We start from the raw sequence: 16,398 nt of genomic DNA, 5'->3' as shown, positions 1-16,398 counted from the left end.
GCCGCAGCATCGCCTCATCTCGCAGTCCCAGCGGGTTGGGCTGGACGAGTCACACTGGTTTCGCTCCAGCAGGATGATGTGCCACGGAGAGGCACAGACCCTTGAGAGCTGTGAAGAGACTGGGCTCTACTTTGTGAGGACACGAGGAAATAACAGCGGCTGCGAGTTGATGGGATGGTCCAGAGCCTGCCCAGGCCCTCCCTGCCTCCAGGACGGCTCCAGCACCCGCCCTCCCAGCCCGGCCCCAAGCAGAGCAGAGCCAGACTCAGGAGCGTGCGTCTAGTCAACACTCTTTTATTAAAAACAATTACAAAAAGTTACAGGTTACAATAGTTATATACAACCCAAAAACCTCTTACCAGCCACAAACCTCTGGGTTTTACAGTGTTACTGTGCCCGGGGGCGGAGGCGAGGGCAGCCTGGGTGGCTGACGCCTGCCCTGACCCACGCCGCCAGCGCAGGGGAAGCGGGCTGCCTCCCCACTAACATCCCACGAGACAGGCAATCTCCCCCCCAAATCCAAAAGCCTCATTTTAGGGGGTCCCAGTGGGAAAAGGAATGGGAAATGACCGAGGTCCCCTGGCCTGGCAGACCCATGCCTGGAGGAGCACGTCCTGCAGTGATGTTCTGCTTCCCCAAGCCCAGGTGGTGAGGTCAAGCCAAGCAACCAGCTCCCCAAGCAGGACCCCACATGCCGCGTCCACGTTGGAAACGTGTCGGCTTTTCCAGGGAAGGCAGCTGCGGCGGGAGAGGGCCGGGGAGCTGGGGCTGCCTGTCGAGTAACGGGGGAACCTCGAGGCAAGAGCCAGCTCTGAAATCGAACGTGGCTGCGCTGTAGATCGGCTGCTCCCGGTACATTGCGTCGCTGCAGCCAGGCGTGAAGATAAATGGGGGGATAAACATGGGAAACAGGCAGAAGCGGGAACAAACCTTCCCTCCCTGGTTCGGAAGCACTGAACTTTCTCTCCATCTCTCCCACGGCCTGGGCAGGAACAGCACCCCGTTCCCCACAGGCGATGGGAGAGGGGGACAAGGTGTCCTGAGGCTGCTTCACATGGAAGCCCCACGGCAGGGAAGGAGGCGGCTGCCACGCTTGGCAAGGGGGGGCTGCGAGGAGAGCGGGATGAGACGTGCCCTGCGGAGCGCTGGGCGAGCGGCAGGGAGCTGCACGGCCCAAAGTTTGGGGTAACCAACAGGCTGGGAGCCTGCGCCACTGCCCGCCAGAGGAAATGCAGAAGGGCTCAGCAAGAGCAGGAGCCTCTACAGGCCCTGCTCCCCCCGTAGCTTCAGCAGCACCTGGCAGAGGTCTGGCACTGAAAGCCACATCCCGCCTCCGAGGACAGCAGTGGGACAGGGAAAGACTCCCAGGGCTTGTGCATGTCCCAGAACCCTCCGGCCCACGCTGAGGAGGACACCCCTGCCCATGGCACACAGCCCAGCCCCACGCACCTCCCCGCCACCGCAGAGGTGGAACAGGTCAGCAGGACATGCCAGGGGACACGCAGCACGTCCCCAAACTCTGAGCCCAGCACCGCCAGCGGCGGTACAAAGGAATGAGCTAGACCCAGCTCCAGCAGGAACCAAAACCCAGCAGCTCCCCTGCCCCGCTGCCACCAGAGCAACACAGCCAGCCCGTGCCAGGGCCGCAGGGGCCAGCACCCCACCAGCCACTGCGGGGAAGCAACGCCAGTAACGGGGCTGAGCTGCTGCCTGGACCTCAGCTAAAAAACCTCATCTACCAGGGACTATTTCCATCAGCTCTGCTGTTCCCCCGACAGCAGCAGAGCCTGGGCAGAGAGAGGCCACCAGAGCCACCCAGTCTGCCTGCGCTCCTGCCCCAGTCACCCCAAGTGTGACAGACACGCTCTCGACAATTAATTTTGTCCAGGGGGCCAGACAGACAATAACTGGGCATTCTGCTCTCCTTAAAACACCCAACATGTAAACTAGTTTAAAAGAATAATTTTTACCTATTGCTTTTGCTCTTGTCTGCATTGAGTCCCTGCTCTCAGGGACAGACTGGTGGGGAGTCCTGCAGACAGCTCGGGGCCACCCTTAGGTGCAATCTTAGCTGCACCTAGGTCCCCCAAAAAATCTTGATCCCTACATACAAGCTTGCTGGAGACATGCTGGAAGCTCAGGGTCAGGGGAAGGACAGCTTGTCCTAACCCGCAAAGACACGATGCCTGCTCTTACCACTGCCCTCCCCAACACGGCTCCTCCCCTGGAGGGCTGAAAGTTGCTGCCTGGCTCTGGGAGCCCAATTTGCTGCAGCCCCGCTGTCCCTTGCCTCACCCCTACACACACAGCTCTCCGAGGTCTGGGCAAGGTCTGACACTTCTGGTTTCCTCCTTTTGCAGCAACTGCAGAGCCAGGACGCCAGCCCTCACTGAAGAGATCGCCTGGGTCACAGCAGGCAGCAATTCCCCTGACCCCATCTCATTCCTCTCCAACCTGCTGCTCCCACCACACGCTCTCAGAGACAGCTTCCCTCTCTTGCAGCTCTGGCTTTCTCCTCCACAGTGGGACTGCACCAGGATCTCCTCCTGGATGGCTTGATCCTCGGCTCTCACCACCCCTTGCTCGCCATTCACACACCAGCTATGCAAATCCACTCACTTTACAGCTTCCCGCCCAACCTTCTTCCATTTCCCCCATCTCCAAACACTGCAGGAATCAAGCAGTATTGGAGTACAGAGGCAATTTCAGTCACATTTAAAAAAAAAAAAGAGAAAAAGATCTACCTTTAACTGAACCAGAAATATCCTTCTGCACGTATCCAACCTACCTCTAATAGCTTCTCCTAGGAACCAAGAAGTTCTCTCTGGTTGCGCTACTCAAAACCACCTTGCCATGCCTACAAGGCAATTGTTGTACCACAGAGTATCCCTCAGGTGGAGTAAAGAGGATCTGAGAGCCACTATCTGGACACAGGGACCTGCAAGCAGTGAGCTGGTGCCGTTCAGCTGCGCCAGCAGCAGTTCTGTAAGTCCCATAGATACCTGCGAGTGCACGGGGAGCCTGGGGTAGCATGCTGCTGCGTACGGGTGGACAGTGTTACTCTGAGCATTTATTGCACTGCTTCAAAGAGGTGGAGGAGGAACAGGAGAGAGAAAAGCGCAAGTCATCGTTTCACTTTAGCATCTTCTTTGATCTTCCAGACCATCAGCTCCATGCAAGCTCTGGCATCCTCGCTGGAGTCGTGTCCTTCCACTGGGGACAGAAAGACAAGGAGGGCAGTCACCACCCTGGCACCCACAGCACAGACCCGGGGGAAGGCTTCCAGACGAGGGCCTGCCCGACACTGCCGGCCCCACTGCTCACTGCCCTCTGCCACAGCGACCACAGACACATCTGGGATCACCCTGAAGCACAGCGGCTGTTTTAAAGTGGAAGAATTTCCACTAAACACATTTTTTGCTGGACTTCAGCCTGACACCATTCCCTTGTTTAAATTAAGGGCCAAAGTCCTGCTAGTCTGTAAGCCCTCAGGCTGTGGAGTAGCAGGTCAGAGAGGCCTCCATTTCTCCAGCAGCATGTTTACAATGTGCTCAAGGAAGACAAAAAGGAACATGTCAATCTCAGTTTGTCAGAGAGAGAAGGGAGGGCATGACACTGCCTTGACAGAGCTACCTCTGGCCTTCCCACACCACTCCTCTGGCCCCCACTGGGCACAGAGAGGGAAGATGCAAGTGCTGCTGGCCCTCACTCAGAGCAGAGTTCACACTGAAACTGTCTGTGCAGAGACTTCATATGCTGGCCCGTTCACAGCTACTGCCAGACAGTATGCGGCAAAAAAACCAAAGATTAGGAGCAAGAGGAGTGGGCTTGGGGAGAGCAGAGGAAGGCAGGTCCAAGGAGCCCCTATCCAGCTGGGATGGGACACAAGACCCTCACTCTCAGCTCCTCCTTGGTCTCACCATTGTCCTGGATGATGCGCTTGAGGTAGTCTGCCATCAGCGTTCGGAGAGCCCGTTTGTAAGGCAAACCCAGCCGGTGGGGAAAGACGATTGCGGTATCCACCACTGTGCCATGGATAAGCTGGAGGGAGGAAGCAGGAAAGGAACATGCTTATTTTCCCTCTTCCATGGGGACGGACACTCCTTAGGATTAACCATGCTAAAGCAATCTTCTGGTCAGCCTCTCAGGCTCTGTGTGATGCTGTCACCAAGCTCCAACCCAACCAGTCTTGCAAGAGGCTCTGGCTGAATCAAAGATGACTCCCCCTTGAAGGGTGCGTGCACACAGGCTTCCCGGTGCTCTGCCAGCCAACACACCTGCCCCCAAAGCCCTGCCCAGCTGCACATTCAAAGCAGCAGAAATTCAGGGCTAATTCAGTTTGTATAACTCAAATGACAGGAGAGGTAATCCTTAACACCCTGGAGAAGGTGGCATACCTCTGAGTGTCTTTCACAATGAAAACCTAAGCCAAGGAACCAGGTGACCCCACAAAGCCTGTAACAGCCTTTCAACTGCTTCTCAAGATGTGGACAGAAGTGGGAAGGACGTGCAAGTCAAAGCTGTACCTAACCCACTGTACATCACACCGCTTCTACAGAAAAGGCCTGACCTTCAAGGTGCAAACCACCCTGAAAACCTCCCGTCTGTCAGCAATGAGTCAACAGGAAGTTTTTAACCAGCACCGGCTTAGCAAGGATGAAACAGGACAAGGAGATCTTGTACTCTGGGCATAAGGAACTACACAGTGGGTGGGAGGGAGGCCCTGACTGGTCCCATGTCTGGGTCAAAGTGCCTGGGCACACAGGAGAGGTTTGCTGTTCTCTAGGTATGAAGTGTCATCACACTGGAGCCACTGAGGATGCTGAACAGGTCAACTACCACCCACCCTGCACCAAGGGGCCCTGGGGTGGACCAAAAGGCCACATCTGACAGAGTCCATAAACAATAAACATAGGGTAAGCTGGCTTTTTTTAAAATACTGATCTATTACTCTCGGGCCAAGACAAGATTAATCCTCTGTTGCCAAGAATACGTGGATGAAGGAACGTGGATGCAGGCAGTCCCACATCTTGAGTACAGGAGTAAAATGCAAGGTCTAAGAGATAAACCTGTATGCCTGACCAAAAGACAGCTCTGCAAGTCTCGACACAGGATGACTCAGGTAGGACCCTGATAATCCAGTCTCCTCATCTGCCTCGACTCTTCCTAGGCACCAGCTAATGTTGCATGACAATCCGTAACTTCGTCATTAATAGTTTCATAGCCCAGCTCTGTAAATGCCTGAGAACAGCTGCAGTTTAACAGAAACAACCTGCTACGCTCTTTGGAGTATAAAACTGCCAACATTATGGATAATCTCTCCTAGACTGCAGTCAAGTTTGGCATCCACCCAGGCACAATGATAATTACTTATGTAGATCAGGAAGACTGAGGAAACAGGATAATATAGCTTTAAATAAAAATTGAAATGCTATCACCATTTGGAGCTTGCCATGGCCATTAGCGAGATGTCAACTTTACTGCCACAGCCTTCAGATATTACGACTTGACATGCCACCGCCTGTCACGCTCTGCTATATTGCTCTTGGGTTCGTTCTCTTGGCAGTGTCTGTGATGCTAAGAGAAAATCATGCCTCTAAGAGGCCAACACAGTCATCTTGTGCTGATAAAACTCTAAATAATTTTTTGATGATGATGATAAACTCTGAGAGGCTGGGATAAGGGGTGCCATGGAGAGGTAAAGCGCTTTGCAGGCATTAAAACCTCCTGCTTCCAAACCATCGCCACGAGTTGGCAGCCACAGCTTCTTCAATGAAGTGTGATAAAGAATGGCTGGAGGAAGCTCTGGCTTGTGAGCATGGACTAAAGACTCAGTTCCTGCCTGCTGCACGCTTTCGTGGTGACCCTGGACAGGCCCCTGGGGATCTATGTTCAGAGTGCAAGGGGAGAGGACAGCCCTCCCTCGCAGGACAGCGGAGATGGCCGAGATGTGCAGGGCAGACTGACGAGGGCCAGGCAGGAAACAAGACAGATAAAAGGTCAAAACAGCTTGATCAAAGTAACACCACAAATCACAGCAAACCAGGCAGAGAGCCTCCCTCAGAGAAAACAGACGTTTTAACATTAGAGGAGAAACCATAAGAATTATCTCCAGTCGCAGAGGCAACAAAGAGGCTTGTGCTGTTTCTAAAATGGTTACTGTGGACATCCAGAAGGCACAGGGGACTCCAGAGACTCCCCTGTTCATGCCCTGGCCCTGGCTGAGCACATCTTCAGGCCAATCAAAGGATGGTGACACCAGTGGAGGATTCTTGACTATACAGAAGGGGGGAAAAGCGAGTGATTTGAGATCAGTCCTTCCAACCAGCCCCGCTCCATTCACCCTCCCCAGTCAACTCCAGAGAGGTCTGTCACCCTGGGCAGCACCAGTCACTAAAAGCTGGGGTGACACCACTGGTGACACACATGACCCACTCCCTTTGCTCTTCCACCACAGCCAGCTTCCCACCGGCTCAGAGACAAGACATGATCTGCATCCTCCTGGTTCTTGGAAATAAACAGTTCCTACATTTAAAGGAGACATATAACACACACCAGGGCGGGAAAGAACCAGAGGAGATGTAAACGCAAGACACGCACGTTACCTTTAGTGCAAATAAGTCGCTTTCCAAGCTGTGCCCTATCAATATGGTATCTGCACTGAACATGTTCAGTAGGACGGCTTGGACATCCCGCAGGGTGATACTAGTGTTCTCCAGGTCCTCTTCTGTCACACCTGAGAATCTGCAGACAAGAGCAGAAAGGGCTTCCTTCACTAAAGGAACACCTCAAGGCCCAAAGTGTCTCAGCCATTAGGAACTGGTGCTCAGTGGAGTTTCAACAAGTGCTCCCAGCCATTCCCCTTAAGTTCCTGATTCCGAGCACAGCCCTCTGACCCAAGGAAGACCGTCCTTACCTGGTGTTATAGTCCACCACCTTGGTGTCCGGTTTGACAAAGGTGTCATATACCACTTTCAGGTCAGAGTTGATCACAGTTACTCTTGTCAGCTCCAATCCTTGCTTAGTGTAGCACTGCAAGCAACAGAGCAGACATGAAGAGAAGTGCCTGCCAACCACAGCACGGTGTCAGTGGAGCCGTTCGCCGAAGCGCTGCAGCTCCCAAAACGCAGCACATCTCGTGTAGCAAGGCCAGTCCACAAACGCTGCTCCATATCGGCCAGCTAGCTACAGCTTTTCAAGGGTGCACGCAGCTCCCAAATGAAACACACAGTGCTAAAACTAATTACTAAGAGCTAATTGAAATGTACAGGACTAATATCATTTAGAGTCCACAGAGAAAGGAAAGAAGGTGGTAAGGAAACAGAGCCTTCCTTCAGCCACTTGTACCACACCCTTGGCCTTCCCCAAAAGGCTTTATTTTGCTTACGTTCCCATCATCAGGGACCCACCATTTCACAGTCTAATGCGTAGATTCCAGGGTAGCCATCAGTCGTAGGCAACTTCTCAAAAGTCTTCACAAAGCCATCAAGGCTCTCCTTGCGCCCATCATGAACATGTTGCTTAAAGAAAGAAAAAAATAAAAAAAAAAAACAAAAAAGGGGACAATTGTTGATGGTAGAAGCAAGAATCCAAGAAGTGCACTTTGACAGAACCTCCCACTTAAACAAAAAGATTGGGTTTATAATTTCTAAAGGTTAATGAGGAATAAGTTTTGCCCACCGGTTGGTCTGAGAAGTTCACCACAACAGCAAACACAGCCACGCACAACCCTGATTCCAAAGCCAGATCAGGGCTAGTGGCACCATACTGACAGCTCACGTAGGAGCAAGACATCACACATCTAGGGACAAGCAGCTTTCAATTTTCTGAGTAATTCTACTCCAAATTGAAAAGGTCACTGATCTAACTCCAGCTGCTGATTCCTGATTTAGCTTGTGGCCAAGATATACCCAGGTGCAGGATTCTAATCCCAGACATCCCTGTTTGAGCATTAGCATCAGGTGTATCATAGCCCAGAGACAGCACGAGAAACTGGAGTAATGAAGTACCAGAAAACATCAGTGTCTGCATACAAATAAAAGCTACCATATTCCAAAACCAGACAGTTTGCAGACAAACAGGAGCTACTGCCTACCAGCACTTGAGGAAATAAATAGAGAGTATTTCCAACCACTCTTCATTATCCCCAGCTCTAGGGTCAACAAGATCCAGCACAGAAGAACTCCCTGAGCCATCAGAAAAACTCAGGGAGCAATTTCACAAGTGGTTTAAGCCAATGCAAAACTGAGCTGCTGTTGCAATGGGCACTCCCACTCTCCCTTCCTCTGCAGCCCCAGATCCCACCCTATCAGTCAGCCTGAAAGACTTCTTCATTGATCTGGTTCCCTGCACCACTGGGGAAGCAGGAACACGTAATCGAGGGCAAGGAAGAGGCTGCGACTGCCCTTTTGCCCACTAACACGGTTTTAGGTCAAATTAAACTGCAGCACCACACCCAGAGGTGCCGCTCTCTCCCATATTCCCCACTGGGGTTGCTCTGTTTAAGTTCTGTCTATCCCTACATCTCAATATATTTACACCTGCGTGCAGCCTCTCTCACTGTGCTTCTCGCAGATCTCACCCTACAAGGAATCAACCTGTCCTTGTTTGTCTCAGGATAGAAAGGCTGGAGGGATAAAGAACTGAAGCACTTGTAAAGCTAAAACCTGTAGGCAGAGGGATAACCAAAGCAAGGATTTGCATATTGTCCTGCACAGGTTACAGGTGCAGCCAGAGTACAGAGAACTGAATTATCGGAAGTTAAGAGGCAGCTGTGCCAACACTGAGTCCAATCTCTCCCTGGATCCACAGCAGCACTGCTCAAAGGCCGCACGGTTTGTTGTTTCCCAGGAGCAAGAAGCCACACTTGTCCATTCTGCATCTATGCCCATGAATCTGACTGTTTTCCTAAAGAAAGGGGTAGAGCAGATTACCAGGCCAACAGAGAGTAAACGTTCCTCTCCCTTGCAGCTTAATTCCCTCCCTCCCTCTGTAATACAGTGTAACTGGGCAGTGAGGGAAAGAAAAGAAAAAACCCAACACACTTGAGGTGTTTTTCTACACTCGTCGATGTTCTGCAACTGTCCAACTCCTCCTTGCTGAGAGGAGGGCAGAAAAGTTGCTTCTGTTTTTCAGACTAAAGAAGCAGACTCAGTTATCACAAAGAACAGCAGCTCCAGACTGGGGAGCGGTAGGTGCGGGCACAGCTCCATCCTGCCATCTCCTGCCACACTGGTTAACTGCAGCATAATCCAGACAGGCACATCTCGAATGTATTCGGAAGAGACACAGACGTCCCTTTCAAACCAGCTACGGATCTAGTTACTTAGAACAGTTTCTTACTGCAAATATTTGCCGTTTTCAATGCTCTCCTTCAAAGCTGAAAGACACTGTGCTTCCAGCAGCCCAAACATCCCAATATCTAATTGCGTACTCTCGTCCCGAGCAGGCTGCAGACTCAAATCTACCAAAGGATGCTGTGAAACTCACTCACTTGGATGAGAAAAATCAAGAAAGCCAGAACACAGAGATCTGTGGCACCACAACTAGGAGGCAGATGCAAAAGGACGCCTGAGCCCTGGAGCACTGGCAGCATGCTTCATTGAGTAGGAGACTATTAGAGAGATTGTATGTTTCTTAAAAGGCCATGAGGTTTTATGGTCTACAACAGCCATGCAAAAACATGCGGAGAAGTCATGTTTTTATAGCCCCATCAATTTCTCCAGACTTCCCTGCTAGATGTTTTTTGGAACGCTAATTAAAAAGACATCCTCATTTCACATGAAAAAGAAATAGGAGAAGTAGCAGCCTGCCTGATCCCATCTGTGCTTCAGATTGTACAGGGCAGGCTTTTAGGGTGCCCATACAGACAATTCTTATTAAAATAAGTCTTGAATTTTGCCCCAGCATTCACTTCCCAGATCTGTCTTTTGGTCAGAATAACTTGCAGCCAGCCTTGCTGGCCCTTTATCACTTGAGGTCTTTCAAACAGTGGGATAAGAACATCCCTTATAACAGATATGCTCTGGGAGCTCCCTCCACTGGACATGACCCTTTTAGATCCCCTCTCGCTTGGTTCTGCATCATGCCCCTGTGTGGCAGCTGCTAAATATAAAAATGTCACTGAAACCAGTGACGAGGAGCATCCCCAAAGCCCTGAGGAAGAGGCAAAAGACATATTGTTCCCTTCAGTCAACGATTCAAGAGGACCTGTGATGCCAGGCTGGGAAGCCAATTTTTCTCTCGCCTAAGGGAAAAAAAGAAAAAAAAAAAAAAGAACCTGTGCAAAGGTATCCCAAACAGCGTTCAGCTCTGTATCAAAGGGCCAAAACTCCATTCCTGAGCAGGTTTTTCATTTTGCTTTCTAGTGCTGGGATCCCTTCCCCTAGTCCCTCCTCAAGAGAAGTAATACTTACGAGTTAGAACAGGCTCTTTGGGAAGGTTCCTCCCCTTAATACAACAAAGGGCATGCAGTAAACAAAACTAAGAGAAGATTTGGCCTACAGCAGAAAGTTACCTTAGCATGGGCATCTGGGAAAGGAAAAAAAAAAATGGGAAAAAGGTTTTGGCACACTGTTATCAAGGCCCCAAGCCTGCTCATTAGAAGGAAATCCCTTATTTTTCACCTCTTCAATGCTTCCCTAAAAAAGCCTATATATGAGTTTTTTCTGGGAAGCTGAATTCACTAGCATTTGCTTAGAACAAATGAAACCACTTCACTCCAGACACCTGAGTCTCCTCCTTCCTGCCAAACACTGAATTTTCCTACCTTTGCATAGCAGAAGATATTTCAGAAGTACTTGTTTTCCCCCCTTAAGGGAAGCCACCATTCTTCTAAAGGCTTAAGCCACGATTACACAGCCATCACCACTGTAAGCAGAGGACAAATGGCATCGAGAATAAAAAGGTGTTGCTCAATAACTTACTTTAGCAACCTGGCAGCCTGGTGAACCCACAGCTCCTGAGCAGCAGCTGTAATGAGTTTCCCATCCACCTGGCACTGAAAGAGCAAGAGATAAGAGTCAAAGAGAAGTCCTGTTAACAAGCAAGCTAAACTTTAGCTCTCACATGCAGAGATATCCTGGATGAGCAGAGCAACCACGCGTCAAACAAAGGGGAAAAATCAGTAGGGATTTGCACGCAGCAATCTAAAGAGTTTAAGTCTCTCATACTCAGCCAAACTCCAGAAGCCATCTGGATGCTCTGATGGAAAACCACAGCAGAGCTCAGACCAGGTTAGTGTCTTGATGCAAATTCATTCAACCAAGACCAGTAAACTCTCCTGGGCAGTGACAGACATGCTCCCAAGTCAGCCTCATAAAAACACTGATTTTTTTTCAAAAGGCACAGGAAGGTTTGTTTTTTCTTCTACTTTTTTTAAACTGAAAGATGAACCACCTCTGCTCCAGCCCCAGTGTCACATGTTCGGGACTGTACCACTACTTCCCAGCAGCTCTTTGCAAAGCTATTTCAGCAGCAGCAGGGCCACCCAGTGACAAAACTCGGAACTGTCACAACCTGTGAGCGTGACAAGCCCCAAAATGTTCCACAGCAACTCAAACCCGAGGCAGACTGCATTCAGAGCTAGAGCACAGCCAGCGTGGGACTAAGCCCTCTCCGAAGAGCTGTACCTCTCTGCTTGCGGAGCCTTCCCCAGTGATGGACACACTCCTCTTTGCGAATGCAGTTTCCAGAGGCTGAGACCATGTACTCAGTGCCACAGCGACAACAAATCCTGCAGGAGGCTTTAAGAGAAGAGAGAAGCAAGAATCAGGTCACTAGAAATCCTTCACCTGTTAAACTTGGCCAAAGCACAAGTAACTCAGAATCACTCAAGCCCCAAACACCAGTGAAACTTCCCCTGTTAAAAAGGATTCCAAGTGTGGTTTCAAACTCCCATAAAGACACAGCGATCCCTCTGAAAATGTAGTGCTGTACGTTTGCCCCCCAAACACAGCAAACACAAGACTCCCTTGTGGTTTTGGTGCACAGTATCAGCTTCAACACAGTTCACATCAACATTTGCTGCATTGTTTCTCCATCCACAGCAAATTACGTTGTACTCTAACACAGTTATTTTAAGAAACAGGATAAGTCATTCTTTGGGCATCACAGCTAATCAAGCCTGGTTTCCAGGGGATCTGTGACTTGTCACTTCCAAATGACATTTGAGTTCTTCCTAGGCACAGCTAAAGATTCTCCAGCATCTAAAATCAAGAACACTTACAGCACAGCTTGGCCCACCGAGGGGGCAATTACAGACTCCTCCCTCCTGTCATCTGTGCTTGTACTGCCCGCAATTCAGGGAAGGGAGATGCAAAAAGCTACAGTAAAGGAGTTGCTTCTGATCTCCATGCAATTCCCTGAGTTCTCGTGTGAGCATTTAAGCTGCTAGCACATTCCCAGCTCTGCAGAACGCCAGTCTAGACCATTTTTGTCCACTGACCATGGTTGCAGCATTTGTTAATGCCAGCAATAGCCTTAGTTAACCAAGAACATATTCAAAGATCCTGAAACATCTGCAGGAAACTACAGAACCAGAAACATGATCTCAGAACTGTATAAAGGAGCTGGCGTTAACTGGAGAAAAGGGCTCTAACAAATACAGTACTTGACAGTGTTAATGCAAGGGAGCTTTCGTACAGGTTGCTTCAGTAACCACAGGACAAATGTAGACACAAGGTGTTAACATGGATGAGCACTTAACACACTTTAACAAGGTCTCTCCAAAGAGATGCTCAGAGGAGTGTGGCAAGGCACCTCAAAATATATCCTAAGTATGTGTTTTATCCCTGCTGCACCACAGCCTGCTCTAATCAGCATTTGAGAAGCATAAATCCTGCTACAGGAGTTCAGAAAACTCAGACAGAGGACGACTCCATCCTGTCCTGAGGAAACCTGGGGGATTATTTTGTCCAGTTGCAAAAAGGGATTTTGGGAACTACTTGGCCCAGCTCTGTCAAGAGATCCAAGCAGAAAACTGTGCAGTCCAAACCAGCAAGGCAGGACCCACTGCAAAACCAGCCTGGCCCAATGTCGGTCCATATCCCACCGTAACAGCAGTTCATATGCACAGAGACACAAAAAGGAAAGAGGGGAGTGTCATCAGATGCTGAACAGGAGCCTCTCTCCAACCATTTCCCTTGCAACAGCAGCAGGCAGCCTCCAAGTTAGTGCAACTCAAAACCTCCACCTGAGTGAGCAAGTGCAAAACACGTGCCCTCACAGGGGGTGGCCAAAGGCAGCTGGGCCAGGAAGGCAACCTGACCAATTCATATTCTTTGGCAGCAACTAGAAAGCTCACTCAGCCTCACAGCTCCACGTGCCACAAAGTATAAACCTTGTGTCAAAAACCAACATTCTTGTGACATGCAAGCTGAAGAATATCATCCTCTAGAAACACATCAGACTTCTGCAGCCACACTCCTCTCCTCCGTGACTGGCTGGCCTGTCTAGAGGTCACAGCCAAAGAGACCCATCACAAACAGGAGCAAACAGCTCCATGTAGAAACAAAGAACAACTTTAAGCAAAAAGGCCAGTTGCAAGCAGGACAGGCATCGCCAGTTGTAATGTATCTCGCAAACCTTGCAGAATAAAAGGGCCAGCAGAGCTTACAGTCAATCGTTTTCTTCTCCTCTGCAGTGAAGAGGACAGCACGGCCAGGCTTCTCCGGGTGAGGCATTGGGTAACCATTTTCCTTTAGCTGCTCCTCAGTCATGAGATACTCTTTCAGTCGCCGGTACAAGGCAGCTCCTGCACACAAAGACAATGCTGAAGCCAGATCACTTAAGTAGGGGCTATTTCTCTTACTGTTTTTTGCTTTATCAAGCCTCCTGGCAGGGACTCCCACTATTTTGAACTTGGTTCCACTGCCTTTGTTCAGGATTGACAGGGAAACAGGTAACAGGGCAGTATTTTTAAAAATCTAGTCCTTAGTGCACAAGCTCATTTTAACCTCTTCAATAACCAGCATTAAGTCTGGAAAACAGCCGAAACACAATTCCTCCAAAGGTCTTTTTGTTACCAATGTGAGACTTCTCCCATTTTAATGTTTTAAATGCTTTAACTGATAATTTGTAACACAGCCCAAAGAATACCCCTCAAAGGCCACCCACAGCTAGCTAAAGAAATTCATTATCCGAAGCTTTCTTCCTGCTGTTGACTTCAGGCTGCTCATTTCATTTTACAGAATAATTATAACTTCTTGCACTCTGCTCAATATCTATTCTTTCGCTGCTATGTTAAACCCTTCCAATATTGCTGCGTACCCTTTGATGTTGCTTAGCTGAGCTATACAGGCCCTTTTAAGCTTTCTCCATGTCGATTCCTTCTGCTCTGTGGCCTCCCTGTCTCTCCTCTGATCTCCTCAACAATTTGCCTACATCTCTTGGCAACCAAAATACCCATAACTGATTTCAGCCAACATGAATAACGCTTGTGGCACAACCCTTTGGCTACAATATGACCTTACTATGACATTCATAAAGGTGAAATTTAGCCCTGCAGAGCAGATAGAGATATTTGTAAGTTTGCCTTTTAATCTGATGGGCACATTATAAAGTACTGCTTCAGGGCAAGAAAGTTGAAGTAAAATCCAGACAGAAATAAAAGCCCAAAAGTCAGTAATACCCAAAACACAAGAGGCAGCTCTGAACAGTTACTGATGAGTTACTGATGCTACATCAAAGCCACGCAGACTACATCAGTAAGCTCACTGCCCAAAGCAGGGAAGCTGCTCCGTGGCTGTTGCACTGTTCACCGAGCACCTCTGCAGCACAGTGCTGCAGTTAGGTGATAACTCAAAACACTGGCCCACAGATAAATCACAGCACTTCACGCATCAGCCAGATCCTGCTCTCCCCAGTCACAGCATTGTACCTCCAGCTGTAATTTACAGGTTACAGCCTCGCAGGAGCAGCATCTTACCTGTTAAATCCTCTGCTCTCAAGCTCCCTGACCGGTTTAGAGTAAAGCTTGTCTTAGCAGCAAGCTTGCCTCCCAGCACAGCTTCATGGGACACCACTTTCTTGTTGCTTGTCTCTGCAGTGAGAAGAGGGAAGAAGCAAAACAGGACAGAGATCAGTTACCCAGCTGAGTAAGTGACTTCAGTCCTAGAGTTTGGGGCACTACACATCGGCAAAAGGAGGACTGCATTTATCCTCTTGAATTCTTGGTCTGCTCCAGAAATTGGCACGTGTAAGGTGATGGCCTAGCATTTTCATTCCAGCACTATAAGGAGTTTTCTGTTTGCACTGTCAGCCCACCGCAACTTTTTTTTAAGGGCAGCAAGGACATTTTTACAGTTCCTCTGGAAACTCTGGTAGCTCTCCCTGCTTACTCCACATAGCAAGCCCTCCTACTGACCAAAACCAAGAGAGGACTAAGCACCGAAGCAACTCGACCCAGTCATGTGCTGCACGGTGGCATCACCCACCCACAGCGAGCAGCTTTGTTGTCAGGTCCCTGCAGACCAGCCTCCCACGCAGAATCTTTCAACTTCTTTTAGAAAGGAGCTTCAGAGCTCTAGAATATGCTCAGCACATCAGATAATGGCAGATAGGTGCTTTTTACTAATCATTAACTGGCAGCCCTCTCCTAGAGGCCAGCCTCCCAAGTTCAGCCGCTCTGACTAATGGCCATGAAGGTAATGAAGACAGAGGGGAGAAAAGGGAAGAGACCAGGAAAAAAAAATTCACAAGAACAGCACAAATTGATTGTTTAATGTACCCTCTCGAGAGCCAATAATGAAATGTCTTAACCCTCTTCGTTTCTCTCTTGAAGCTTAATGTGTGTAACAGATTTCTGCGGTGATGGACGAGTCTATCACTTTGAAGGCATCATGTGAAAGTTACTCCATTAGCAGGGCTTTTCATTTTAAAGAACTTGTGCTAAAAAAAAAAATCCATGTGGCATTATCTCCATTTAGGTTCAGACAGCCAACAAAGCATTGCAGGACTTGCCTCTTGAAGGCCCATTAAAGCTTGCCAGACTATAAAAAGCTAACTGGAGCTGTTTGCCTTTCAGCATAATGCTTCTGAGAAATGGGTCTGTCTTTTCAACAAGTTTCTCTCCGTGGCTTCTAATCCAAGCAGGGCTCCGATTATTAAACCACAAACGTGGTACGTACTGTTCGTACTGGACGGGGAATTGGGCACTAGGCTTCGGAGCTTCTTTAAGGTGTTCACTGCCACATTCAGGTAGATGTTGCGACTGGTGCTACGTTCATAAGCCACCTTCTCTTCTGACAGAGCCTGCAAACAATGCAATTCATTACTACATGCTCTCTTTCCTCTACTGCTTTTGGAGAAAATAAATGTTTGGCTCTTAAAATACAGAATCTAAGTATGATAGCAAAAAAATTGCCTATCAAGTAATAAAGTGGAACATGGCATAAATAC

The 16,398-nt window shown here is 49.2% G+C and overlaps 1 protein-coding gene across 8 annotated transcripts in view; it reads right to left on the bottom strand.

Annotated features, from left to right (window-relative positions):
* Nucleotides 1-274: 274 nt before the first annotated feature.
* The window catches only part of REXO1 (RNA exonuclease 1 homolog), a 40,856-nt gene continuing 24,732 nt past the window's right edge, over nt 275-16,398 (bottom strand). For 7 of the 8 annotated variants that reach the window (XM_074809016.1, XM_074809017.1, XM_074809019.1 and 4 more), the window contains 10 exons: nt 16,128-16,251; nt 14,927-15,040; nt 13,616-13,753; nt 11,631-11,744; nt 10,926-10,999; nt 7,410-7,520; nt 6,917-7,032; nt 6,606-6,744; nt 3,921-4,041; nt 275-3,213 (listed from right to left, as the gene is read on the bottom strand). In XM_074809016.1, coding sequence (XP_074665117.1) covers nt 3,125-3,213; nt 3,921-4,041; nt 6,606-6,744; nt 6,917-7,032; nt 7,410-7,520; nt 10,926-10,999; nt 11,631-11,744; nt 13,616-13,753; nt 14,927-15,040; nt 16,128-16,251 — 1,140 coding nt within the window. In that variant the 3' untranslated portion in view covers nt 275-3,124. Of the gene's footprint in view, nt 3,214-3,920; nt 4,042-6,605; nt 6,745-6,916; nt 7,033-7,409; nt 7,521-10,925; nt 11,000-11,630; nt 11,745-13,584; nt 13,754-14,926; nt 15,041-16,127; nt 16,252-16,398 lie in introns of those variants that run through there. The other variant, XR_012621135.1, reaches the window with a different exon arrangement.

Source organism: Strix aluco, chromosome 29, assembly GCF_031877795.1.
Source record: "Strix aluco isolate bStrAlu1 chromosome 29, bStrAlu1.hap1, whole genome shotgun sequence".
Taxonomy (NCBI): Eukaryota; Metazoa; Chordata; class Aves; order Strigiformes; family Strigidae; genus Strix; species Strix aluco.
Note: the sequence above shows the minus strand (reverse complement) of the source record. Positions and strands in the feature narration are given on the sequence as shown.